Raw genomic sequence first — 27,110 nt, forward strand, 5'->3', positions numbered from 1 at the left:
ATAATGGCCAGTGTGTAGAATAATACCCAAATATGCAAAGTAAGATATTGCATATTTTTACCTTTTGTGTACCTAATTCAGGATACATCACCATGAAGAGTGAAATTCATATCCATAATTATGCATTTCTGTGTTGTACAGATCAGAGACCGATTAGGTAATTCCGCAATCATTGTTCTGTTACCGGTTGTAAATTCACTTCACATAGTGTATTCGATACCCAAAATCGAATTTCAAAGTCAAGGTGTCATGTCATAGCTGACACTCCATTCTTTCAGCAAACATCTTTGAATCTGAAGTTTTTGGAAAATGTGGTTGCATAAACAGAGGGAGATTTTACTGTTACCAAATTTAGCATCTGCACAGTTCTACCAGTAAATGTATTTTTGTGAAATTTTCTGTGTAAATTGTTCAAAGTACTCCTTGTGCATAGAGTTGTATGGTTTGTTCAACTTTGAAATCAATGTTTTTTGTTTAGCATACATTTTAATGTAAAAAATAGGAGTCTCAGCGTAATTCTGTTATCATGGAATGACCTACTCACTACATGACATTACACAATATAATTTTTGATTGCCATGCCACTGTTCTCCCTCAAGATTGGGATATAAAAAAAAAATCTGTAGTCAACCGTACTAGTACTAGCATTCAATTGCATAGGCCTAGTTGTGTTCAGGTGTGTGTGTTAGGTTATTGTCACTGTTGTCTAAGCTTTTAGACCTAATTGTTGCATGTAAACTACTATTCATCAATTTCAAATGCATATTCGGTATCAAACTGTTGTGAGGTTATGGAAAATTGTGAAACAGTCGGGAAACGCATGTTGGGTGTCCAAAGTTAATAATCTGACCTTGCCTTTCAGGGAGATGATTTCACAGGATTTGAATCTGATCGTAAAGGATATAAAGGCCCCATACGGTCCAGACATAATCCCTCCAAAAGTAAGTATTAGCCTATTCTACACCTATGCCCATCCCTTGCCACCTATCTATTATTCTTGGGCGGAATTGAGATTTTCATACTGTTATTCTGCCATCCCGGGATTTACGGTATTACTGGTATAGCACACAAGAGGCTCAAAATGCAAAAAAGGCCCATTGGCAGTCTATTACCAGAATTCCAACAAAATTAGCACAATTAATGGCAAATTCTCATGGACGCTTTTAGCTGAATGCTAACGAGCACAAACGAACAAACCAATTGCAAAGACTGGCAAATCCAGCTCATAAAGTTATACAAGTATAGCTAGTAGTCATTTCTGGACATCTTACAAGCTAAAGTGAACAAGAGAAATTTTGCAAATAAACAAAGTTGTAATGCATGCTTGTCTGAAGGAAGAACAGCATCTGTACGCTGAGAAGAGGGGAGGAGAACAGAAAGGATGAAAAAAAACGATAGTTGGAAGCACAGACAAAAAATGGCAACTGTACAGATGATTCATCCAGAGCTCTTTGACTTATCAAACACGGCAGAAAGCTAACCACCCGTCTCCTTATTAATTCAGCCACTTACTTAGATAACTAACAAGTAACCAAATACACAGCTGGAGAGTATAGCACATCTTAGACAGTTTTAAGATATCTGATGGCTAACATTTAGTAGTGAATTGCATACAAGTATAACTTTATCACCTCATGTGCGCCACACAGAGACTCACCGATAGATATTGAACACAATGGACTCACCAGCTCCCGCTTTCTCCCGTTGTGTTCTTTACAACGAACACATGACTGGCTGCTGTTCTGGGAAACTATGATATGCTTCATAAATAAATATGTGACCGGGGAAATAGGGTTGCACATTTTGAGGAATATTCAGAGGTGGAAACTTTCTGTGGGAATATACGGAAATATATGTAAATTAATATTAATACCATTTAAATGTAGATGTTTTTTGCATTGGATATATTTACCATATCATATGGAGACAGAAACATAAACCTTTTACCTTATCATATGTAGACATAATTGCAAATGATTAAATCCTTCCAATGGAAAAATAATAATAAAATGTAGTTACGAATTGAACTTTAATTAAATGAGTTGACTCTTCACATGGCATGATTTCACTGAACAACAAAAGAAAGGGAATATTGAATGATCCATCGCTTCTCCCAAAAATGTTTTCAACATACATCTGTAAAATGATAGTCTAGAAACTAAAGCTTTGGTTGTCTACCATGTCTTCTCCCTGGACCTCCTCAATGTCCACCTCTTGAACATCAGACTCTGAGGCCTCATCTTCACTATCACTTTCCAACCTTGTTGAGGATGGCTCGTTGTTAGGCTCAAAAAGCTTCAAATTTGCCCGGATGGCCACCAATTGTTCACCCCTTGTATTGGTCAGCCTGTTGTCTGCTTTGGTGTGTGTGTGTTCCCAAACAAGGACCAGTTGCGCTCTGAGGTGGCTGATGTTGGTGGGATTTGGAGGATGTTGGAGACAACAGGGGAAAGAGCCTCAGATCCACAAAGCCCCTTCCACCAGATGGCTGATGAGATGTTGGCATGACTGCCATATTGCATCTCCATCCAAAAGCCTTTGCTTGGAAGTGTACTTCGCCAGACTGCCAAGAACCTTGCCCTCATCCAGGTCAAGGTGGCGAGACACGGTAGTGATGACACCATAGGCCTTGTTGATTTCTCCACCAGACAGGATGCTCTTGACAGCATACTTGGGGTCCAACATGTACACTGAGGAGTGTATGGGCTTCAGGCAGAAATCTTTGCGCTTTTTGATTAATTTCAGAACTGCAGTTTCCTCTGCTTTGAGCAACAGTGAAGTGGGCAGGGCAGTACGGATTTCTTCTCTTACATCTGCAAGCAGAGTCTGAACATCAGACAAGATGGCATTGTCTCCCTCAATCCGTTCAGTGGCTACTGCTATAGGTTTCAGGCTGTTWACCACTCTCTCCCAAAATACATCAACCAGGAGGATCTTCTTGATGGGGCTGTCCATATTGGCAGACTGTGATATGGCCGTTTCTTGGAGAGACTCCTTCCCTTCCAGGAGACTGTCAAACATGATGACAACACCGCCCCAACTGGTGTTGCTGGGCAGCTTCAATGTGGTGTTCTCATTCTTCTCACTTTTCTTGGTGACGTAGATTGCTYCTATAACTTGATGACCCTTCACATACCTAACCATTTCCTTGGCTCTCTTGTAGAGTGTATCCATTGTTTTCAGTGCCATGATGTCCTTGAGCAGATTCAATGCATGAGCAGCACAGCCAATGGATGTGAGGGTAGAACTCTTCCACTTTAGACCAAGCAGCCTTCATGTTCGCAGCATTGTCTGTTACGAGTGCAAATACCTTCTGTGGTCCACGGTCATTGACTGCCTTCAGCTCATCTGCAATGTAGAGACCGGTGTGTCTGTTGTCTCTTGTGTCTGTGCTCTTGTAGAATACTGGTTGAGGGGTGGAGATGATGTATTTAATTATTCCTTGCCCACGAACATTCAACCACCCATCAGAGATGATTGCAATACAGTCTGCTTTCTCTATGATTTGCTTGACCTTCACTTGAACTCTGCATCCAGCAAATGAGTAGATAAAGCATGTCTGGTTAGAGGGGTGTATGCTGGGCGTAGAACATTCAGAAATCTCTTCCAATACACATTGCATCRGAGGTGAACCAGTTGCATGCACAGCTCGAGCAAGACATTCATCAGCATTTCTCTGACTACGTTCCTCCATTGAGTCAAAGAAACRTCTGATTCCAGGAGGACCATGAGCTGTTGCTATCGATAAGGTGTCATCATTTTCACCTCGAATAGAAGTAGAGGGACTTTTGTCAGAGGTTGCTTGTTGTGAGCGCTGAGGGAACTTTATGCACTTGGCCAGATGATTCTGCATCTTTGTTGCATTCTTCACATGATTTGGCACAGTATTTGCAAATGTGCACAGCTTTTCCTTCTACATTGGCTGCAGTGAAATGTCTCCACACATCAGATAGTGCCTGTGGCATTTTCCTGTGAAGATTAGAAAAAAATTGTAAGAAAAACTAAAATACAATTCCATGTACAGATAAATAGTTAAGCAGTCAGATTAAACAACTCCTTTGTAAGATAAATGTTTTAAAATGAAACATGTATGGAAACGGGTGAATTAACACTCCTCAGTTAGCAGGCTCAAGCAAGCTAAAAGCCACATGGTAGCAAACACTAACTAGCAGAAATGGTTAACCAGTTAGAAATTATTTAAACACACTTTGCTGTAGGCAACTATTTACTAGTTAACAAATTTATGTATCCCACAAAAAAGGTTCACTGTGATAAGCTAACTTTTTTGATGAATTTAAGCCAAATTCCCAGGCTTATCTTCCCATGGAAAATTCCCGGAAAGTTTCCGACCCTTTGCAATCCTACTCATGTATCATGGAAGTATTGGTGAAATGTTTACAATACATGTTTACAATACAAAGTGTTATGTTCGGGGTAAATCCAACACACCACATCACTGAGTAACTCTCTTCATATTTACAAGCATGGTGGTGGCTGCTTTATGTTATGGGTTTGCTTGTCATCGGCAACTGCTAGTAAGTTTTTTGTAGGACAAAAAGAAACAGAATAGAGATAAGCACAAGCAAAATCCTCGAGGAAAACCTGGTTTGGTGTGCTTTCCAAAAGCCACTGGAAGACAAGTTCACCTTTCAACAAGACAATAACCTACTACACAAGGACAAATTTATACATCAAATCAATATTTCTCATGTGCGCCGAATACAACAGGTCTTACAGTGAAATGCTTACTAACCAATAGTGCAAAAAAGGTATTAGGTGAACAATAGGTAAGTAAAGAAATAAAACAACAGTAAATAGACAGGCTATATTCAGTAGCGAGTCTAAAAGTAGCAAGGCTACATACAGACACCGGTTAGTCAGACTGATTGAGGTAGGATGTACATGTAGATATGGTTAAAGTGACTATGCATATATAATGAACAGAGAGTAGCAGTAGCGTAAAAGAGGGGTTGGTGGGAGGTGGGACACAATGCAGATAGCCTGGTTAGTCAAAATTCTCGGAGCACTGGTTGGTCGGCCCAATTGGGGTAGTAGTATGTATAGTTAAAGTGACTATGCATATATGATAAACAGAGAGTAGCATCAGCGTTAAAGAGGGGTTGGGGGGGGGGGGGGGGGAAACAGTGCAAATAGTCCGGGTAGCCTTTTGATTACCTGTTCAGAAGTTTATGGCTTGGGGGTAAAAACTGTTGAGAAGCCTTTTTGTCCTAGACTTGGCACTCCGGTACCGCTTGCCATGCGGTGTTAGAGAGAATAACATACATACATACATGCATGCATGCATACATACATACATACATACATACAGTTGAAGTCAGAAGTTTACATACACTTAGGTTGGAGTCATTAAAACTCGTTTTTCAACCACTCCACAAATTTCTTCTTAACAAACTATAGTTTTGGCAAGTCGGTTCAGACATCTACTTTGTGCATGACACAAGTCATTTTTCCAACAATTGTTTACAGATAGATTATTTCACTTATAATTCACTGTATCACAATTCCAGTTGGTCAGAAGTTTACATACACTAAGTTGACTGTGTTAAACAGCGTGGGACATTCCAGAAAATGATGTCATGGCTTTAGAAGCTTCTAATAGGCTAATTGACAAAATTTGAGTCAATTGGAGGTGTAACTGTGGATGTATTTCAAGGCCTACCTTCAAACTCAGTGCCCCTTTGCTTGACATCATGGGAAAATCAAAAGAAATCAGCCAAGACCTCAGAAAGAATTGTAGACCTCCACAAGTCTGGTTCTTCCTTGGGAGCAATTTCCAAATGCCTGAAGCTACCCCGTTCTTCTGTACAAACAATAGTACACATGTATAAACACAATGGGACCGCGTAGCCGTCATACCACTTGGGAAGGAGACGCGTTCTGTCTCCTGGAGATGAACAAACTTTAGTGCGAAAAGTGTAGATCAATCCCAGAACAACAGCAAAGGACCTTGTGAAGATGCTGGAGGAAACGGGTACAAAAGTATCTATATCCACAGTAAAACAAGTCCTATATCAACATTACCTGAGAGGCCGCTCAGCAAGGAAGAAGCCACTGCTCCAAAACCGCCATTAAAAAGCCAGACTACGGTTTGCAACTGCACATGGGGACAAAGATCGTACTTTTTGGAGAATGTCCTCTGGTCTGATGAAAGAAAAATAGAATAATGACCATCGTTATGTTTGGAGGATATTGGGGGAAGCTTGCAAGCCGAAGAACACCATCCCAACCGTGAAGCACGGGTAAGCAGCATCATGTTGTGGGGGTGCTTTGCTGCAGGAGGGACTGGTGCACTTCACAAAATAGATGGCATCATGAAAGAAAATGATGTGGATATATTGAGGCAACTTCTCAAGACATCAGTCAGGAAGTTAAAGCTTGGTCGCAAATGGGTCTTCCAAATGGACAATGACCCCAAGCATACTTCAAAGTTGTGGCAAAATGGCTTAAGGACAACAAACTCAAGGTATTGGAGTGGCTAGCACAAAGCCCTGACCTCAATCCTATAGAAAAATTGTGGGCAGAACTGAGAAAGCATGTGTGAGCAAGGAGGCCTACAAACCTTACTCAGTAACACAGGCTCTGTCAGGAGGAATGAGCCAAAATTCACCCAACTTATTGTGGGAAGCTTCTGGAAGGCGACCCGAAACAGTTGACCCAAGTTAAACATTTTAAAGGCAATGCTACCAAATACTAATTGAGTGTATGTAAACTTCTGACCCGCTGGGAATATGATGAAATAATTGAAAGCTGAAATAAATCATTCTCTAATATTCTGACATTTCACATTCTTAAAATAAAGTGGTGATCCTAACTGACCTAAGACAGGGAATTTATATTAGGATTAAATGTCAGGAATTGTGAAACTGAGTTTAAATGTACTTGGCTAAGGTGTATGTAAATGTCTGACTTCAACTGTACGTGTAAAGTACTTTAGTACTTGAAAGTATCTTTACTTAAGTAGTTTGTTTTGGACTTTACTTTTTATATTTTTGACTACTTTTACTTCACTACATTCCTAAAGAAAATAATGTACTTTTTACTCCATTTTCTATGACACTCAAAATTACTTGTTGCATTTTGAATGCTTAGCAGGACAGTGAAATGTATTTATACATTTACTTTTGATACTTAAGTATATTTAAAACCCAARACTTGTAGGCTTTTACTCTGGTATTTTACTGGGTGACTTTCACTATTACTTGAGTCATTTTATGTTAAGGTATATTGGMTACTTTTRCCACCACTGCAAGTATATACTGGAGTTGCTTACGAAGACGACATTGAAGGTTACTGAGAGGCCTAGTTACAGTTTATCCCTTAAATCTGCTTGAAAATCTATGGCAAGACTTGAAAATGGACGTCTAGCTATGATCAGCAACCAACATGACAGCTTGAAGAATTTAAAAAAGAGTAATGTGCAAATATTGTACAATCCAGTGGTGCAATGCTCTTAGACTCATTAAGACTCACAGCTGTAATTGCTGCCAACGGTGATTCTGACAACTTTCTGACAACTTTTCACACCCCTGAGTAAATCCGATTTGTGTATTTCATTTGCAATAAATTAGCAAACCTTTTATTTTTTTCGTGTTTTCACTTTGTCATTATGGGGTATTGTGTGTAGATGGGTGAGAAATTTCATTTTAAACCATTTTGAATTCCGGCTGTAACACAATAATGTGGAATAAGACAAGGGGTATGTATACTTTCTGAAGCCATTGTATATCAGCTAAGATATGATAGTAATTTCCTCTCTCATTTGTTATTTTCCTCCATAAGGTGATCCTGTCCAAACAAAATCAAAAAGGATACGAGAGAAGCCACCCCTTGTAGTCACCCCAAAGGAGACKGATGAGTCTCCGACTCCTGAAGAAGATGCACAATCTTCACAAGAAATCCACTGTGCAATTCCTCCAGATGCAGTGCCTTCCAAGGATGGTAGGAAGGGTTCAAAAAACAAGCACTCAAACCCAGCAAAGGAGAGGCATCCTGCGAAAAACGGGGCAGCTTTAACTCCAAGGATTACCATCAAGTTGGTGGCCAAGAAGACYGTGAGAAAGGAAAAGGGAGGGCGTCTAAAATCTGTGGAGAAGCTGAAGGTAAAAGGATTACATTTTCAATCAAAGGCTAATGACGTCAAAGGTGACCAGATCTCCAGTGCCCATGTCAAATTAAAGACAGAGACACAAGCAGATGAGGCACAGCATCTGAATGGCACTGAGGATGAGGGAGGTGGAGYAGCCATACCGGCAAGGAGGCGTGGTAGATCTGCCTCCAAGATCACTGAACCCTGTGTTCAAAGGGGGGCCAAAGTTGGGGATGTTGATGACCAAAAATCAGAGGGGGGTAGAACATCAACAGGCAAACAGGACATTGCACTGGAAAGTGGAAATGCAGAGCCAAAAACTGACATTAAGAAATTCAAACGGAAAGAAAGAACCCCAGAGGTAAGCACTGAAGTCAATAAACTGGTGATCCGGAGAAGAAATAGAACTACTAATCCACCCTCCGAATTACATGAAGGCCTTGTAACAGAATTAAAAAAACAGAGCATTGACAAAGTATGTCTGGCAGAGTCATTGTTAGAGGTTTCAAGAATAGAGGAAGCCAAACCACCATCCAGAAAGAGTAGGCGTAAACAAGGCAAGGCACATCAAGAAGAGAAGATTGTCACAGAAATCCATGTTCCGTTAGCCACAGAACCTGAAAAGCCAATTGTTGAATCCAATGACGGTCTGGCTTTTAAAAATGATGATGACATAATCGGGATTCCAAGTTTTAAGCTGATTAAAATCAGAAACCCCAAATTGGAAGGCTCATCTCGGTCTGACAGTAAGGGCTCCTCTCGTAAGAAGAAACGAAGCAAGTTTGTGTGGACACTTACATTGGTTAAGGGGAAAAGAAAGGACACCCAAGTGCAAAGCTCTGGAAATACTGTCAAAGGAACAGAGAAGCAGCAGAATACCACTGAATTAGACAATGCCTCTCTTTTTGAACCCAGTGTGATCAAGAGTGTTGAGAACCCTGAAGAGAAAGAGGCCACGAGTTGTACTACTTCCAGAGATGCTGAGCACACACATAATGAGAAGTCTTCCAAGAAGAAGACTAAGCAGACTTCGTCTCTTGAGGAAAAGTCATCTCTTCATGTTGAAGTGGGACAGGTAACACAACCACATCCAGAGGAGGCCACTCAAACTGACTGTGGTGATACTGTGGCAAAGGTTGTTCCACCCCTTCAGATAAAAAAGGTTCCTCCAACCGGGTAAACTAAACGCTCAAAACATATGGTCTTGAGATCCATCAAACTACTCCTGCGCCTGAAGAAAAAAGATACTGGTAATACAAAAGATTCAGTGAAATTCTGGAGGAAAACATTTTCTTTATCAGACCACATGCTGTGCAACTCCAAAGCAAGGAGGAGAAGACTGGCGAGTGTCTACACACGGAGAAGCGGGAGTCATAAACCCTGGACACCACAAACAGTTCAAACAAGTCCAAATGTGGAACATCCATCTGAGAGAACCTGCCAGTGAAGCAGAACCACAGACCAATGAGGTTTTGAAGACTGCGTTTCCACATTGTCTGTTTCTACCTAAAAGGAGGAAGTTTTGAGTGTTTCCCAGTTAGAAAGAGGCCGGGAAAGACACTGATGTTCTGAACCCACTGAATCTCCAACCACAGAGTTAGCCCCATCTGAACCACAGACAGAGAAGGTCTCCACATTGTCTGTTGTCTCTAAACTAGGAGAAGAACTTCTAGCTTTTCAATTAGAAAGACTATTGACATCCACAACAGAGATGGCCAGTCTGACAGAGACAGAGGAGGTCCTCCGTGTGTCTGTTGTCTCTAACTGGGAGAGAACTTCTAGCATTTCAATAAGAAAGAAGTCAAAGACACCAACATCTGAAACTCCAACCACCGAGACGGCCCGATCTGAACCACAGACAGAGGCCCTCAGTTGTCTGTTGTCTCTAACCTAGGAGAAAGACTTCTAGCCTTTCAATAAGAAAGAAGTCAAAGACACTAACATCCTGAAACTCCACAACCACGAGACGGCCCATCTGAACAGAACAGAGGAGGTCTCCACGTTGTCTGTTGTCTCTAAACCTAGGAGAAGAACTTCTAGCCTTTCAATTAGAAAAGAGTCAAAGACACCAACATTCTGAAACTCCAAACACAGAATGGCCCATCTGAACACAGACAGAGGAGGTCTCCACGTTGTCTGTTGTCTCTAAACTAGGAGAAGAACTTCTAGCCTTTCAATTAGACAGAAGTCAAGAAAGACACCATCTGAAACTCCAAACACAGAGATGGCCCATCTGAACAGCAGACAGAGGAAGGTCTCACGTTGTCTGTTGTCTCTAAACCTAGGAGAAGAACTTCTAGCCTTTCAATTAGAAGAAGTCAAGAAAGACACCATCTGAAACTCACACACGAGATGGCCCATCTGAACAACAGACAGAGGAGGTCTCCACGTTGTCTGTTGTCTCTAAACCTAGGAGAAGAACTTCTAGCTTTAATTAGAAAAAGAAGAAAGACACCAACATCGACACTCAAACTCAGAGATGGACCCATCTGAACCACAGACAGAGGAGGTCTCCACGTTGTCTGTTGTCTCTAAACCTAGGAGAAGAACTTCTAGCCTTTCAATTACAAAGAAGTCAAAGACACCAACATCTGACACTCCAAACATAGAATTAGCCCGATCTGAGCCTGTGACTTTGGCTGACACTCAACCAGCGGTAAAGGTGGAGGCAGAGACCCAGCCAATAGGGAGTGGAAAGATGCTGCTTTTGGAGCCCTCTGTTATTGAAAAGACACAACCACGCCGTCATAGAAGTTTGTTCAAACATGGCAAAAAGAATCGAAGAGCCATGATTGGACCGAGGCAGAAACAAAGGCCAAGAGGGAGAATGAGTGATGAGAGTAAATCACCTGAAAGTAAGGTACCTGAAGCTGTTGAAGAGGTAGACCTAAAGGAAGTTTCCTCCCCAGAGGCTGCTTCCACACCGGCAAGCTCTAAACTCATTGGCATCCTCAAGACCAAGTACAGAAGGAAAAAGGTCCCCAATTCAAGCCTTCAGTTCCTTGGTAGCAAAAGACCAAGAGCCAGGCCTAAAACTCTATCTAAGCAGGTAGAAATTGATCTCGCCCAGCAAATTTTGGAGGAGCAGGATATACAAGACACTGTGGATGATGAACCACAGTCTGATGCTTTTGATGACCAGCATGGTAAATCAAAGTACCTTAAAAACATAAAGCACTTCATCATGCCWGTRYTCAGTGRCCGGTCCTCACGGGTGATCAAGACTCCACAGAGGTTTATGGATGATGCTGGCATGTCRGTTTTGCCTCGTAGAAACTCCCCGAAGAAAGGCCAACTATTCGGCTTACACCCACGCACTGGAAGGAAACGAGAAGATGGCACAGGTAGAGAGCTTACTCCCGATCTGCCTATCGACGAGGAAGAATTTCTGAATGAGGCGCAGTTAGATGTCGATTTGTTCTCAACTCAGGAACTCGAACAGGAAACCACTGGCGTGAGTGACTGCTTATCCCCCGGAAAGCAGTTTGGAAAGAGGAGGTCCCTTTTGAGGAATCCTAGTTTCAAGTGGCATGTGCCAGGAGAGTCTGGTGAGGAAGTATATACGCTGGACAAAACTCTTCAGAGCGAGTATGAGACTTTACTTTTATCCAAAGAATTCCAAATTGCTTCTGACCCATCAACCGATCCCCAGGAGGTTCAGAAAAAGAAAAGGCCCTGCAAGTTCAACAAGCAAACATCTCACCTAAATATGTACAAGCGACTGAAGAAGCTACAACCAGGACTTCCCAAAAGGAGAAGAAAAAACGTGATGACAGATGGTGTTTGCAATACTCTTCAGTCTTCTGTTCATATGCTAGCGGAAGGTCTGGATGATGAAGTCAAGAGCATCTGTCTAAAGAAACGTCCCACAATCACAGCTCCAAGCAAACCCAAATCAAAGCAAGGCAAATCCAAGCTCAAGATTGAGGACCTTGATAGCCCTGGGGTTGTGCGAAAAGTCTCTGTGTGTGTTCGGACTATGAACTCAAAGTTCTTAACATTTCAATATGGAGAACATGAGGAGTTGACAGAGGAAGACAAAACAAATGCTGAAAATGTTATTGCAGGTAAGAAAAGAGCTATCAATCAATTCATGCGTATAGTTGTTCAACATTAGCTTGCTTGATAAGTAACTGCACATTATGTAAACCTGGTATTTTTGTTTATTTGTATGTTACTTGGTTTAATGTCTATGAGTATGTTTTTACTGCTTAAACTACCCTGGAAAGTAAAGTGAAATACCTTTTGGACTTTGTCTGTCCCAGAAGCAGGAAAGCTTGAGCCACAGGAACTGCATCTGGGCATGATCGCTGAGGCTGACCGTGCTACTGCTGAGAAAGGAGCCACCCAGAGAGTTTGCCTCACAGGGGCCAATAAGAGGATGTTCAATCTGCTCAAGAAAGCCAAGGTCCAGCTCAACAAGATCGATCAGCAGAAACAACTCAAGTCCTCAGGGGTAATAATTGTCTCACTCATAAAAAGAATACACTTTAAAATTGGAATGCAGAAATTTATTTTTTGCAGTAAACAACATGCACGATYGGACTTTTTTCTGATACAGAATATGCTATGTTTCCCTTCATTGTCATTAAATAGGATYATATTCATTAACATCAATATTGTGATATCTCTGGAGAGCTTCCTGTGTTAGCCCATAGTGATGAAACATGTTACCTGCAGCTTCTATCAGGGCCTGCTGGCTCCAGAGATGCAGCAGGGAAGAGACAAAGGAGGAAACCGAAAGAGCAGCTTGAGCCTGCTGCCTCAAACATGACTGACCCTCCACTGTCACAGGTATGGGCATATAAACACAATCCTGGTCTGTGCTGTTCTCTGCATATTTTATGTTCAGTGTCTCTCGCTTTTCAATGTGTCTGAATGCAACTTTGTCTCTTTCTCTTACTCAATAAAGTATCAGTATGTTGTTTCTTCCTCACTAAGACKCACCTATTCTGGTCATGAATACATTTTTCGTTGTGATAAAAGAATGTGTCATAACAGCATCCCTCCCTGTCCCCCCTCTCTCCTTGTTACCAGGAGTTCCGGAGAGCGGGGGGTCCACGCATCAAGCATGTGTGCCGTGCAGCAGCTGTGGTGCTTGGCCAGCCTCGTGCGCTGGTGCCCGATGACATGATCCCCAGACTCAGTGCTCTGCCACTGCATGAGAGAACTGGCATATCCCCCTCTGGCAAGAACCAAGGTAGAGCCTCAAGCTTTCAAAACTGATTATCAATGCAAATCTCTCAACAAACATTTTTAAGTGACATCATGCGTTCTTGTCTTTCCCCACAACTTTCTTTGACTTTCCTATGAAAGATATCATAATTATATACCTTACCTATTGCAGGTGGTCGGTCTCCCTCTGGGCCAGACAGCCCTGGGCTGCCAGACCAGAAGGTTACCACGGTCAGGAAGTCGGGAGCAGGTTTTGGTAAACAAAAGAGCCTTGGAACATTCGGGCTCCGCTCTCGGAGGTGTGGGATCTGCAAGGGCTGCAACCACGAGGAGGACTGTGGCGAGTGCATGAACTGCCTGGACAAACCCAAATTTGGAGGGCCCAATACGAAGCGACAGTGCTGCATGTAAGTGTACTGCTCATCAGAATTGCAAAGGTGACCAACTCACATATATGCTATTGACAAAATGACAAATGTATTTCTCTCTCCAAAAGATATAAAAGATGCGATCAGATTGAAGACAGAAAGGCACGTCGTCTGAGTTGCAAGATTCCTAGAGGTCCTGGGAAGCGCCCGCGGCACTCCCTCAGCGTGGTTCAGTCTAGCAATGAGGAAGTTGATGGGATGGAGGTGGGGGACAGCCAGAGCCCATCTGTGAGGAAGCAGCCGCGGCGTTGTGTGAAGCCGCGCTCCTACTTTGACCTGCTGGACTATGACTCCGACCTGGAGATCACTGTGGGCTCCAACTCTGCCTCCCCCGGCCGGAGGAGAGGCCCCGGCCCACGCAGCCAAGGTAGTAATATAACATTGACAAGTGATCATACAAAGGGATTTTCCTCTGTTTATTTAATATTGTCAGATCTTCGAGAACAGGTATTCCCAAACTGGGGTACGCGCAATGCAGTCGGGGGTACGCCAAATAAAAACGTGATTCACGTTTTTAAAAATAAATAAAAGTTTTTTCTTCACATTTTCAAACAGTCCATTTTGTAAGGCCCACGTCCATAGAGACACATACCTGCTCTACTGGTAGTACTGCTACTACCAGTAGTACTACACCTGCACCCGTCGACGACACATTGTTCTGCTTCCACGAGCACGTCCAATGCTAGCATTAGTAATTCTACATTTGTTGTTAGCCCAGCTAGCATGGACAATGACAGTTGTGAATCTGATGCAGCCGAAGAGCTACTGTCCCCTTACCTGGGAAAGCACTGAACAACAGACAAGGACATTGAACCATCGAAGAGGTGCAAATATGATGACAACTACATTGATTTGGAGTTCATTTACATTGGGAGTAGTGCCTTTCCTCAGCCACAGTGTGTTATATGTGCAAAAGTATTATCTCACAACTCAATGAAACCTTCACTCTTGCACAGACATTTAGAAACAAAACATGCCAATTTGAATAATAAGCCAAAGGAGTTTTTTGAGCGAGAATTAAGATGACTTTCGAGTAGTAAGATGTATAAAAGCAAGAGATGCCATTAATTAGAAGGGGCTAGAAGCATCTTATATGGTGAGCTACAGAGTGGCTAGGAAAGGCAAGCCCCATACTGTTGTGAAGGACTGAATTCTTCCTGCTGACATGGATATGGCTGGGGGGAAAGGCCAAATAAACTATACAGACAGTGCCTTCATCAAACAACACTGTTTCATGACGCAACAGTGACATGGCAGATGTTTCGAAACAATTACTGCTTCGCATACAAGCCAGTGAATTCTATATGTTACAGCTGGATGAGTCAACAGACGTGGTGGGCCTGGCACAGCTTCTGGTATAGGTCCYTTATGTTTATGGGGGAAGACATTCTCTTCTGCAAACCAGGACAACAGGAGAGGATATTTTTAAAGTACTGGACAGCTTTGATACAAAGCTGGGCCTTGTCAAATGAACTTTGGTMGTCAAGATGTGTTATCTGTACTGATGGCGCAAAAGCCATGACAGGGAGACATAGTGGAGTGGTAACGCGTGTGCAAGCAGTTGCTCCCGACGCCACTTGGGTACACTGCAGCATCCACCGAGAGGCTCTTGCTGCCAAGGGAATGCCTGACAGCTTGAAAGACGTTTTGGACACTACAGTGAAAATGGTTACATTTTAAAACAAGCCCCCTGAACTCTCATGTATTTTCTGCACTATGCAATGATATGGGCAGCGACCATGTAACGCTTTAACCTCACACAGAAGTGCGATTCTCTTTACTGACCATCATTTTCACTTGTATATACCGCTTGCATGATGACGAGTTTCTCACATGACTGGCCTATCTGGTTGATGTTTTTTCTCGCCTGAATGATCTGAATCTAGGATTGCAGGGACTCTCCGCAACTATATTCATTGTTTGGGACAAAATTGGGCCTATGATTAAGAAGTTGGAGCTCCTCTCTGTCTGCATTAACAAGGACAACACACAGGTTTTTCCATCATTGTAGGATTTTTTGTATGTGCAAATTACCTCAAGCTTACGGACAATGTTAAATGTGATATAGCGAAGCACCTGAGTGAGTTGGGTGCGCAATTTCGCAGGTACTTTCCCGAAATGGATGACACAAACAACTGGATTCGTTATCCCTTTCACGCCCTCCCTCCAGTCCACTTACCGATATCTGAACAAGAGAGCCTCATCGAAATTGCAACAAGCGGTTCTGTGAAAATTGAATTTAATCAGAAGCCACTGCCAAATTTCTGGATTGGGCTGTGCTCAGAGTATCTTGCCTTGGCAAATCCCGCTGTTAAGACACTGATGCCCTTTGCAACCACGTATGTGAGAGTAGATTCTCGGCCCTCACTAGCATGAAACTAAATACAGGCACAGACTGTGTGTGGAAAATTATTTAAGACTGAGACTCTCTCCAGTACAACCCAACATTGCAGAGTTATGTGCATCCTTTCAAGCACACCCTTCTCATTAACCTGTGGTGAGTTATTCACCATTTTTGATMAACAAATAACGTTTTATATGTAAGATGGTTAAATAAAGAGCAAATATTATTAGATTATTATTTGTGCCCTGGTCCTATAAGAGCTCTTTGTCACTTCCCACATGCCGGGTTGTGACAACAACTCACACTGATTCTTATGTTTAATAAATGTATTGTGTGTGTGGCAGGCTTACAATGATGGCAAAAAACAATATTTGAGAGTGCGCTGACCCTGGTATTAGTGCAGCTGAAGGTTGAATGTTTGAAGGGGTACGGGACTATAAAAAGTTTGGGAACCACTGTTCTAGATGATCCCATTCATAGTTGTGAGGTAATGCATTAACGCTGTATGTCTAATGACCACTGCAATGGTTCCTTTTCGTCTTCAGACTTTGTCTCTCTGGATGGATTCCTGGGAGACCTGTCGGACGACGGTGTGAGACATCGCAGGCTGCACCACCGAGTCCCTCCTGGTCGCCGTAAAACTGACAAGGTAAAGAATCACAACAGGGCTGCTGCTCTGATGCCACTGAGCAGGCGGTGCATGAATTGACAGTTTCTGGGTCTCCTAGGTGTACAACACAAAGGATCTCCACAACCCACTCCCCGCCCCCCTCTCTCTCTCTCTCTCTCTCTCTCTCTCCAATCTCTCCTCTATCTTTCCACTCACTTCGTCTTCTCTCTGCTGCACCTTATGGTGGGATTCCCTGTCCTCTCTTCCTTATTTCTCCTCTCATTCTGAGTTAAGCTGCTGCTTGCTTATAGGTGCTCGTGGCAGATAACGCTGGTGCTCTTTTGCTTTGGCCTCAGCAGTCCCACCCTTCACAGGCACAGCAGAAGCGGACAGGCCCGTGGAGCGGTGGTGTCTACAGCTGGCTGGACGATGACAACCAGGGAGAGAGAGAGTCAGAGGGGCTGTCGGCGGAGCAGCTACTGCTGCAGATGACGCAGTCCCCCCCACACCCACAGTCAGACCTGGAGCTATCCTCCTCCTACCCCGAGGACCAGGGGTCCCCCCACCCCTGGCGCCTGCTATCCCACACTGGGGCCACCCCGGGGTGGCAAAGGGCCAGGGTAGGGGGTGAGAGGGGAAGGATGTTGGAGGCGGGGTGGGGACGAGCCCGTTTTCATCCTCCGTCATATTTTTCCCAGAATCCTCTGGAACAGACGCCACCCAGCGTCCTGGCCGCCCTGGCCAATGGATTCGACCAGAGGGAGAGGGAGCCCTCCGAGCCTACGCACAAGATCGGCGTGGACTTCAAGGTCGGATGCTTTTCCCTGACTCTTGTAGCTGTGTTTTTAGAGATCTCATTTACCTGTTAGCTACTGATTTGCTTGTCGAGCCAATCCAGAAAGATTTAGGCCCAGCTCAAGTGCATTGATTTAAACAACTGAACTTGAGCCTTGCATTATAATTAAGTAATAAAGCCGAGGAGGTGTGGTATATTTCAGCAGTAAGGCCCGAGGGAGTGTGGTATGTGGCCAATATACCACAAACCCCTGACGTGCCTTATTGCTATTATAAACCGTTTACCAACGGAGGTAGAGCAGTAAAAATGTATTGTTTTGTCACACCCGTGGTATACAGTGTGATATACCACGGCTGTCAGCCATTCAGCATTCAGGGCGTGAACCACCCAGTTTATAATGGCCAATATACCAGAAATCCCTGAGGTGCCTTATTGCTATTATAAACTGTTACCAACATAAATATAACAGTAAGTTGTTTTGTGTCATACCCGTGCTATATTGTATGCAAAATACACGGCAAGAATGCTGTTTCAGCCCATCAGCATCCAGGACCCAAACTACTCCGTTTATAACCATGGTTAAATTAGCCATTAWCATTATCAGGTTTTGTCTTTGGTTTGGTTTAGTTCTGTAATACCCTTATCTATCCACTGGATGTCAGTGTTCTTCTACATCATGAGTCCAGAAGGCTGTTTCCCCATCTCTGTATCTCCCACTCCTGTGTCTGACTCTGTCCTGCGGGCCTCAGTATGAGAGCTGAAAGCTGTGTCTAAGCCTCCCCTGTCTGCCATGCAGGAGGACTGTGACCTCCAGAACGTGTGGATGATGGGAGGCCTGAGTATCCTGACCTCTGTGCCCATCATGCCCCCCTGTGTCTGCCTGCTGTGTGCCAGTAAAGGACAACAAGAGGTAAAGGCTCACAACATGGCTCTGTTATTACAATGTCCCATTGGAGGAATGTCTTTGCTTTCAACACTGCTATTTGCTATAGGATGTTTTGACATGTAGGATGTTTTTGTCAATGTATGGCCATGATGGATCTTTTGAATCCACCATTGGAAAGTCTTAAACCTGCAGATCGTTGTCTGTTCCTATCCTAGCAAATGCTGTACTGCCAGGTGTGCTGTGAGCCATTCCACCGYTTTTGCCTTGAGCCAACGGAGCGGCCCTCTGAGGAGAACAAGGAGAACTGGTGCTGTCGCCGCTGCAAGTGCTGCCATATATGTGGCAGAAAAAACAAGCACTCCAAGGTATGGGTCCACACAAGGCCCCAGTCACTCCTGAGGACTTCACCACCTGGTCACTAGTTTTTAGGCTATATCTAGGGTCTATAGTTAACCCATAGACTGAAGAGGAAGTGAGACACTCCACTCTGTTTATTTTCTGGTTCATTGAGAGTCAATGAACTGAGTAGACCAGATCTAGCTGCTATTGATGTCTATGGGCGAGACACTTAAGTAGACCACAAAATACATTTTGTTCAATTGTTAACGGCCTGAGTGTGAACTATCTTCATATATCCACCATCTTTGGTTGTCACTGATCAGGAAAAAACTGAGACATCAGTGTTGCCACCAATCTATGTGTAACTGTAATACTGTATCTCTCTGGTTTTCCTCAGCCTCTGCTGGAGTGTGACAGATGTCAGAACTGTTATCACCCTTCATGCCTGGGTCCTAACTACCCCAAACCCAACAGGAGGAGGAAGGCCTGGGTGTGTATGACGTGCATCAGATGTAAAAGCTGTGGGGTTACACCAGGGAAGAGTTGGGACACCGAGTGGAACCACGATAAAGGACTCTGTCCAGACTGCACCAAGCTCCACGACCAAGGTGAGATGAAGATGTGTATAAGAGACAGACCAAGGTGAGATGACGTGAGCGCTTTGGGGAAGTTAATCTTCAAACACAAATGTTAAAACATGATAAGACAAGTTATTTGATTTGATTTCACTGTTCATATGGGAATGGCAGGATATTGACGATATCTCTTTCTAAAGGCAACTACTGTCCGATCTGCTTCAAGTGCTATGAGGACAGTGACTACGACAGTCAGATGATGCAGTGTGCCACCTGTAACCACTGGGTCCATGCCAAGTGTGAGGACCTGACAGGTGTGTTTTCCAGTGTTACGCCCAACTTCTTGTGCTGTGTAACAGGCTCCCATGCTCAGCAGTACCTTTCACAGGGATGCAAACCCGTCACTTTTCCGTGATATTTGCCTTTTTATCTCAGAATAAAGAAGGTCATCCACGTGAGTCATGTAGATCTGACATAAAGTGCGTAGATGTAGTGTATCACTCATTGAGTTATAACGTCGAGGCCCCAACAGATCTTCTCCATGTGTGATCTCTACCGACTGTACAGAATGCATCACTACCCTCTGCGTCCTACAAATAGTATACCAGAGTTTAGATCATGATGTCAGATATGTCATATCAGAACGAGTGCTTCATCCAATATCACGTGTGACAGCTGTGAGCAGCCAGCTGTGTCCCACTAACCAMCCGTTAGCCTGCTCAGCGGCCTCTCGCCATCTGTTCTTTCTGCACATCTCTATCACTTTTAAAATGCTATTTAGCCGTGATGGCGAGCTGGGGTATGCAGACAGTGATGTGGTTTCTGTCAACATGGGCCAGCATCCCTGTGGAATGCTTTAAACACCTTGTAGAGTCCATGCCCCAACAAATTGTCTCTAGCCTAAACGGTTACAAAAATATGACCCATATTACCAGAGATGCCTTTTTTATTTGTATCAGGATTCGCACGCATTTTATATATCACAAATCATGACGCGGGACATTTTGAACAAACCCCGGGTTGCTCATTATTGATTTGACATAACATGACCGAACAACGTTATTTGATCTAACAACCTGGTAACTTGACAGTAGGTTTTGGCAAATTTGATTGGTACACGAGGAAAGGAATTTGGGTCTGCTACTCATGAGATGTGCTTTAAAATGTAAGCTTCATATAGGCCTAATGTAAGCCTGAACTATATAGAAAAATCTAATTTATTTCTGGTGCTCCTTAAATTCTGTTTGGTGCCAAATGTTTTAAGTTGGGCTTAGTGTGTGTGTTTGTGGGAGAGAGAGGGATGTTTGAGAGTGAGGGAGACAGTGTGGGAGGGAGAGTGTATGTGTCTGTTACCTGAAGAGTAAAGGTTTCATGCAGTGTCTTCTCCTTACTGACACAATGACATGCAGATCATTATGCATGTATTTCACAGGCGGTTGATGGCTCCTTAATTGMGGAGTACAGGCTTGTGGTAATGGCTGGAGCGGAATTTGTGGAATGGTATCGAACACATGGTTTCTATGTGTTTGATGCCATTCCATTTGTCTTGTTCCAGCCATTATTATGAGCCGTCCTCCCTTCAGCACTCTCCACTGTATATTCCTTCCTCCCATTCCTCCAGCCAAATCACAGGTAGGGCTTTGTGAATATAACCAAATCACAGGTAGGGCTTTGCAAATATAAGCAAATCAGCCATTCTATGCAGTATTCTATTAAGTTAATTTTGTTGAATTGCGTACAAGTGTGAATTTCAGTGACAGGTTTTTGGAGAACGTTTAGAAAAGCATCCAGGGGATGCAAGGCCACTGATACTGCTCGGTATACTGCTCGGCCTGGTATTGTATCGTTTGTAAAATGTTGGTATTGTGACAAGCCCACACTGTATATTGACACAAGTCAGAACATCAGGTGCAATGAGCCCAGTAGCATTAAAGAGCATTCAACAAATGACTCATCACATTAATAAACACAGGAGTTTCCAAACTAGTATGAAAGGTCGAATGAAATACGTGGGTGATTCTCAAAATAGTTATTTAATGTAATGCACTGATGTCACTTTCTGCCTGAAGGAGTAGTAAAAATGCACGACTAGACTTCTGCTTTCTTGCTTTGTCCTTTTGCTGTCAGGGTTACCCAGAAACATACAGTTGAAGTCAGAAGTTTACATACACTTAGGTTGGAGTCATTAAAACTCGTTTTTCAACCACTCCACAAATTTCTTGTTCACAAACTATAGCTTTGGCAAGTCAGTTTGGACATCTACTTTGTGCATGACACAAGTCATTTTTCCAACAATTGTTTACAGACAGATTGTTTCACTTATAATTCACTGTATCACAATTCCAGTGGCTCAGAAGTTTACGTACACTAAGTTGACTGTGCTTTTAAACAGCTTGGAAAATTCCAGAAAATTATGTCATGGCTTTAGAAGCTTCTGATAGGCTAATTGACATAATTTGAGTCAATTGGAGGTGTACCTGTGGACGTATTTCAAGGCCTACCTTCAAACTCAGTGCCTCTTTGCTTGACATCATGGGAAAATCAAAAGAAATCAGCCAAGACCTCAAAAGTCTGGTTCATCCTTGGGAGCAATTTCCAAATGCCTGAAGGTACCACGTTCATCTGTACAAACAATAGTATGCAAGTATAAACACCATGGGACCACGCAGCCGTCATACCGCTCAGGAAGGAGACGCGTTCTGTRTCCTAGAGATGAATGTACTTTGGTGCGATAAGTGCAAATCAATCCCAGAACAACAGCAAAGGTCCATGTGACAATGCTGGAGGAAACAGGTACAAAAGTGTCTATATCCACAGTAAAACAAGTCCTATATCGACATAACTTGAAGGCTGCTCAGCAAGGTAGAAGCCACTGCTCCAAAACCGCCATAAAAAAAGCCAGACTACGGTTTGCAACTGCACATGGGGACAACGATTGTATTTTTTATGAAATGTCCTCTGGTCTGATGAAATAAAAATAGAACTGTTTGGCCATAATGACCATTATGTTTGGAGGAAAACAGGGGAGGCTTGCAAGCCGAAGAACACCATCCCAACCGTGAAGCACGGGGGTGGCAGCATCACAAGACATCAGTCAGGAAGTTAAAGCTTGGTCGCAAATGGGTCTTCCAAATGGACAATGACCCCAAGCATACTTCCAAAGTTGTGGCAAAATGGCTTAAGGACAACAAGGTCAAGGTATTGGAGTGGCCATCACAAAGCCCTGACCTCAATCCTAAAGAAAATTTGTGGGCAGAACTGAAAAGGCGTGTGCGAGCAAGGAGGCCTACAAACCTGACTCCGTTACACCAGCTCTGTCAGGAGGAATGGGCCAAAATTCACCCAACTTATTGTGGGAAGCTATTTGGCTAAGCTGTATGTAAACTTCTGACTTCAACTGTAAATAATTACAAAGTTTCCCATCTTGTGCTTTTGTAGTGGGTTTTTTCTCCAGTTATGAAGAAGTTGACCTTTGCTCTCAGGAACATGTTTCTCACATTGGTGTAAATTCCACAAACAAAAACATAGGAGAGGCTTGCGGGTACCGATAGGATGTATGGGGAGTGAGTAGCTTTGTTTAGGACGCATGGGGAGTGAGTAGTTGTTTTTTTACAGACAAAACTGTTTGTATATATAAAAGCCAGAAAACAGAGTTTAAATTAAGCCCATAAAATCGATAGATCAATATATCGCCAAGTACCTGGGAGAGCGTTAGTGGTAATCTATGTATAACAACAAACCAATCAGTTGGTAAAGTGACACGGCGACTCAACCATGGCTTCCCTCAGAGGAAAAGACAAGGAACAACTTGGAGGTTGCAAATTAGAGTAATGAACATCTAAGGTATATCCAGGAAAGCGTAGCTAAAAGGCTCTTGATGCTCACCAAAACAAACAATTTGTGGTGAAAAAGGTAGATTTGCTCGAAGGTAGTAGTCTATCATGCCAGACACACACCAACAAGGCATGTGTATGGGCGAACAAGACGACAACATTTGCCTTTTGGAAACACAGCTGCGAACTTTGGACGATGAATTGGACCAAACACGAAAATACTGTCGAACAAGATGAAACATGAGAATATTGTCCTTACCGGAAGACAACGAAAAAGAAGCCCTTTCCAATTACATGGTCAAACTGATTTCAGAGGAACTTGATGTGGGTATATCAGCAGAGGATCTGGAACGATGCCATTGGATCGGCGTGAAATAGAAGAACGCTAAATACSCTTGCATGGTAATCTTCAAGTTGTGGAACTATCAGACCAAAGTCAACATTCTGAAGGCACAGGGGTGTAAAGAGATTAAAATCCATGGCCAATCCATTAGATTCATCCAGGACCTGTCTGCTAGGCTGTGAAAAAAACACTACGAATTCATTCCGATCAGATAGTCACTGAAGAAAAGTGAATTAAAAACTCATCTACGATTCTTGGCAATGCTGTGGMTTTGGAAGGGAAAGCAAAGAATGGAATTCACAAGTGCAGATGAGGCCCTGGACACGCTGGAAGAATCCCTTCCTGTTGGAGAGACCTCTTATCTGAGGAAAGGAAGAAGCGGGAAAAGGTGATAAACACTCTAGGTTACATACAGAGATGTCTAGGACCAGCACATTGTAAATTGAGGCATTATTATTCCCCCCCAATACAATCTATACACTACCTTCCCCAAGTAATTGTTCTTCTATATGAAGTAATGATAGAAGTAACCGATGCCAATGGGCTAAACAGACATTGAAAAGACAATTCAAAGGGGGAATGTATGTACAGTGCATGTACAGTGCCTTCAGAAATAATTCACACCCCTTGACTTTCTACATTTTGTTGTTACAAAGTGGGATAATAACCTTACCTTGATTATGTATTCAACCCCCTTAGTCAATATATGTTATAATCATCTTCTGGCAGTGATTACAGCTGTGAGTCTTTCTGAGTAAATATCTAAGAGCTTTGCACACCTGGATTGTACAATATTTGCACATTATTCTTTAAAAAATTCTACATGCTCTGTCAAGTTTGTTGTTGATCACTGCTAGACAGCCATTTTAAAGTCTTGCATAGATTTCAAGCAGATTTAAGTCAAAACTAAAAAGGCCACTCAAACATTCAACGTTGTCTTGGTAAGCAACTCGTGTATATTTTGCCTTGTGTTTTAGGTTCTTGTCCTGCGGAAAGATTCATTTGTCTCCCAATATCTGTTGGAAAGCAAACCTGAACTAGGTTTTCCTCTTGGCTTTTGCCTGTGCTTAGCTCTATTCCATTTATTTGTATTTTTAAGAAACTCCCTAGTCCTTGCCGATGACAAGCATACCCATAACATGATGCAGCCACCACCATGCTTGAAAATATGAAAAGTGGTACTCCGTGATCTGTTGTTGGATTTGCCCCAAAGCTAATGATTTTCATTCATCAACGGTGGAAAAAGTACTCAATTGTTATACTGAGTAAAAGTAAAGATACCTTTTAATAGAAAATTACTCAAGTGACAGTCAGTAAAATACTAATTGAGTAATAGTCTAAAAGTATTTGGTTTTAAATATAGGTAAGTATCAAAAGTAAAAGTATAAATCATTGCAAATTCTTTATTAAGCAAACAAGACGGCACAATTGTCTTGTTTTTTTACATTTGTTTACAGCTAGCCAGGGGCACACTCTCCCCCTCAGATATAATTTACAAATGAAGGATTTGTGTTTAGTGAGTCCATCAGAGACCGTAGGAATGACCAGGGATATTCTCTTGATAAGTGTGTGAATTGGACCATTTTCTTGTCCTGCTAAGCTTTCAAAATGTAGGGAGTACTTTCGTGTGTCAGGGAAAATGTATGGAGTAAAAAGTATATCTTCTTTAGGAATGTAGTGAATTAAAAGTTGTCAAAAATATAAATAGTGAAATACAGATACTGAAGAAAAAACTACTTAGGTAAAAATACTTTAAAGTACTCCTTAAGTGCTTTACACCACTGGTATTCAGGACATAAAGTTAATTTCTTATTAAAATTCTTTGCAGTTTTACTTTATGCCTTACTGCAAACAGGATGCATGTTTTGGATAATTTTTTGTATATACAGGCTTCCTACTTTTCACTCTGTCAATTAGTAGTGTGGAGTAACTACAATGTTGATCCATCCTCAGTTTTCTCCTATCACAGCCATTTAATGTGTGACATGTCTGGTGAGTATGCATGCCATGGAAGAACTGGGACATTTTCAACTTCCAGGAATTGTGTACAGATCCTTGCGACATGGGGCTGTGCATTATCATGCTGAAATATGTTGGTGGCGGATGAGTGGCACGACAATGGGCCTCAGGATCTTGTTACGGTATCTCTGTGCATTCAGATTGCCATAAAATGTAATTGTGTTCATTGTCCGTAGCTTATGCCAGCCCATACCATAACCCCACCGCCACCATAGGGCACTCTGAAATCTTATTTTTCTAGGCTATAGGCGAGGCCCTATTGGTCACGTGCATACATGTTTCACGTAAAGAGAACAAGGGTCTAGGGAATGTTTTTCCTAAACAAATGGTATTTCGGTAACAGAACTTTTCAGTTTAAGAAACAAAATCGCTGTAATTATGTGCAGCTTTGGCACGTACAGCGCAATAAACACTTGCTGCTTGCTGTTTGCTGCACCATGGAGGAGAGACTTGCTGTCATTTATTATAAATGTTTTTACTCAGTGTGGACAATGGGCTTCCTCATGAGTAATTTGTCTAAATGATTTAATCAAACATTGAGCTTAAATCATCAGACAAGCTCGGTGCATATAGTTGATTTTATTCAAATGCATAGGGGGTGTCTATGTGGGGAAGAAATTACAATTTTGATTTGTCTAAGGAACAGACGACTCTGTCTGGGACAGCCCCAAATCTGAAGTTTATCACATGCTGTTATCTCCCATGCTTTGATGTAGTGCCAAGGAATGGTTCTTATGGTTGTTCTCTGCTCTCCTCCCCCCCAGGTGACCTGTATGAGATTCTGTCCAGCCTGCCAGAGAGTGTGGCGTATTCCTGCCGGCCCTGTAGCCAGTCCCAGCCCAGCGCCTGGAGGGAGCTGCTCCACATGGAGCTGAGGGCCGGGGTAGAGAAGGTGCTGGCCTGCCTGCTCACCTCCACTCTCACCCAGCACCTCATTGCCTGCTCACAGGTGGGAGATACCAGGCCGTACAATGCTTCTTGCCACACGATGCTAAATGAGACAGGATGCGCAGGCTGAAAATAGCAACAGGCTTTTTAACACCTATCAAGTTTTGATGTGGCTTTTCTGAAGAAATAATTTCAAAGAACAAGTGCAACGACTCTCCCCTCTCTTTTTTAAAAGTTTATTAGCTGATATCAGATGTACATTTGCAGACTGAGATCTGCTAGCACTATTTGCCTGTTCCTCTTGAACTGTTGCACATAAGTGCTTGTGTGGCTGTATGTTCAGTGTTGTTTCTCTGTAGCATACTAAATTTGTCCCTATTCCACTCATGTAGTGTGTGACCCAGGTTGTCCCTGACAGTGGAGCGGAGGGCCAGCCAGCCTGTGACCTTCGTGCTGTGGGCAAGAAGTTTGACAAAGGCCTCTACACCACCCTGGTCAGTGTCTATCTATATAGCATCTGAATTGGCAGGACAGGATCTCAAAGATTTCAAAGGAAGATGAGTGAGTAGTGTCAGCTAAATAACTATGTTTGTATATTTCCATGTCTATTTATGTTTTAGAAATCATTCCATGAAGATGTGGTGCAAGTGGTACGGAGGCGTCTGGATCAGGAGGAATTTCTACCGGAGGATGAAAGGCCCACAGCCGTGGCCCGCTCCTACTACTTGAAGGTAATGCTGAGTACTCAGACAGCAACACTCTGGGAG

At 42.8% G+C, this 27,110-nt stretch overlaps 1 protein-coding gene across 1 annotated transcript in view; it reads left to right on the top strand.

Annotated features, from left to right (window-relative positions):
- The window catches only part of LOC111964605 (histone-lysine N-methyltransferase 2B), a 55,623-nt gene that overhangs the window by 11,424 nt on the left and 17,089 nt on the right, over window positions 1-27,110 (top strand). Inside the window, 20 exon segments of the mRNA XM_070443787.1 lie at window positions 863-941; window positions 7,801-9,283; window positions 9,674-9,734; window positions 10,101-10,176; window positions 10,546-12,174; window positions 12,373-12,563; window positions 12,788-12,901; window positions 13,145-13,307; window positions 13,455-13,689; window positions 13,779-14,077; window positions 16,600-16,703; window positions 16,976-17,278; window positions 17,363-17,473; window positions 18,257-18,370; window positions 18,562-18,711; window positions 19,083-19,293; window positions 19,461-19,574; window positions 26,220-26,404; window positions 26,736-26,837; window positions 26,964-27,074. Of these exon segments, the coding sequence (XP_070299888.1) occupies window positions 863-941; window positions 7,801-9,283; window positions 9,674-9,734; window positions 10,101-10,176; window positions 10,546-12,174; window positions 12,373-12,563; window positions 12,788-12,901; window positions 13,145-13,307; window positions 13,455-13,689; window positions 13,779-14,077; window positions 16,600-16,703; window positions 16,976-17,278; window positions 17,363-17,473; window positions 18,257-18,370; window positions 18,562-18,711; window positions 19,083-19,293; window positions 19,461-19,574; window positions 26,220-26,404; window positions 26,736-26,837; window positions 26,964-27,074 (5,835 nt within the window).

This window comes from Salvelinus sp. IW2-2015, linkage group LG6.1, assembly GCF_002910315.2.
Source record: "Salvelinus sp. IW2-2015 linkage group LG6.1, ASM291031v2, whole genome shotgun sequence".
NCBI lineage: Eukaryota > Metazoa > Chordata > Actinopteri > Salmoniformes > Salmonidae > Salvelinus > Salvelinus sp. IW2-2015.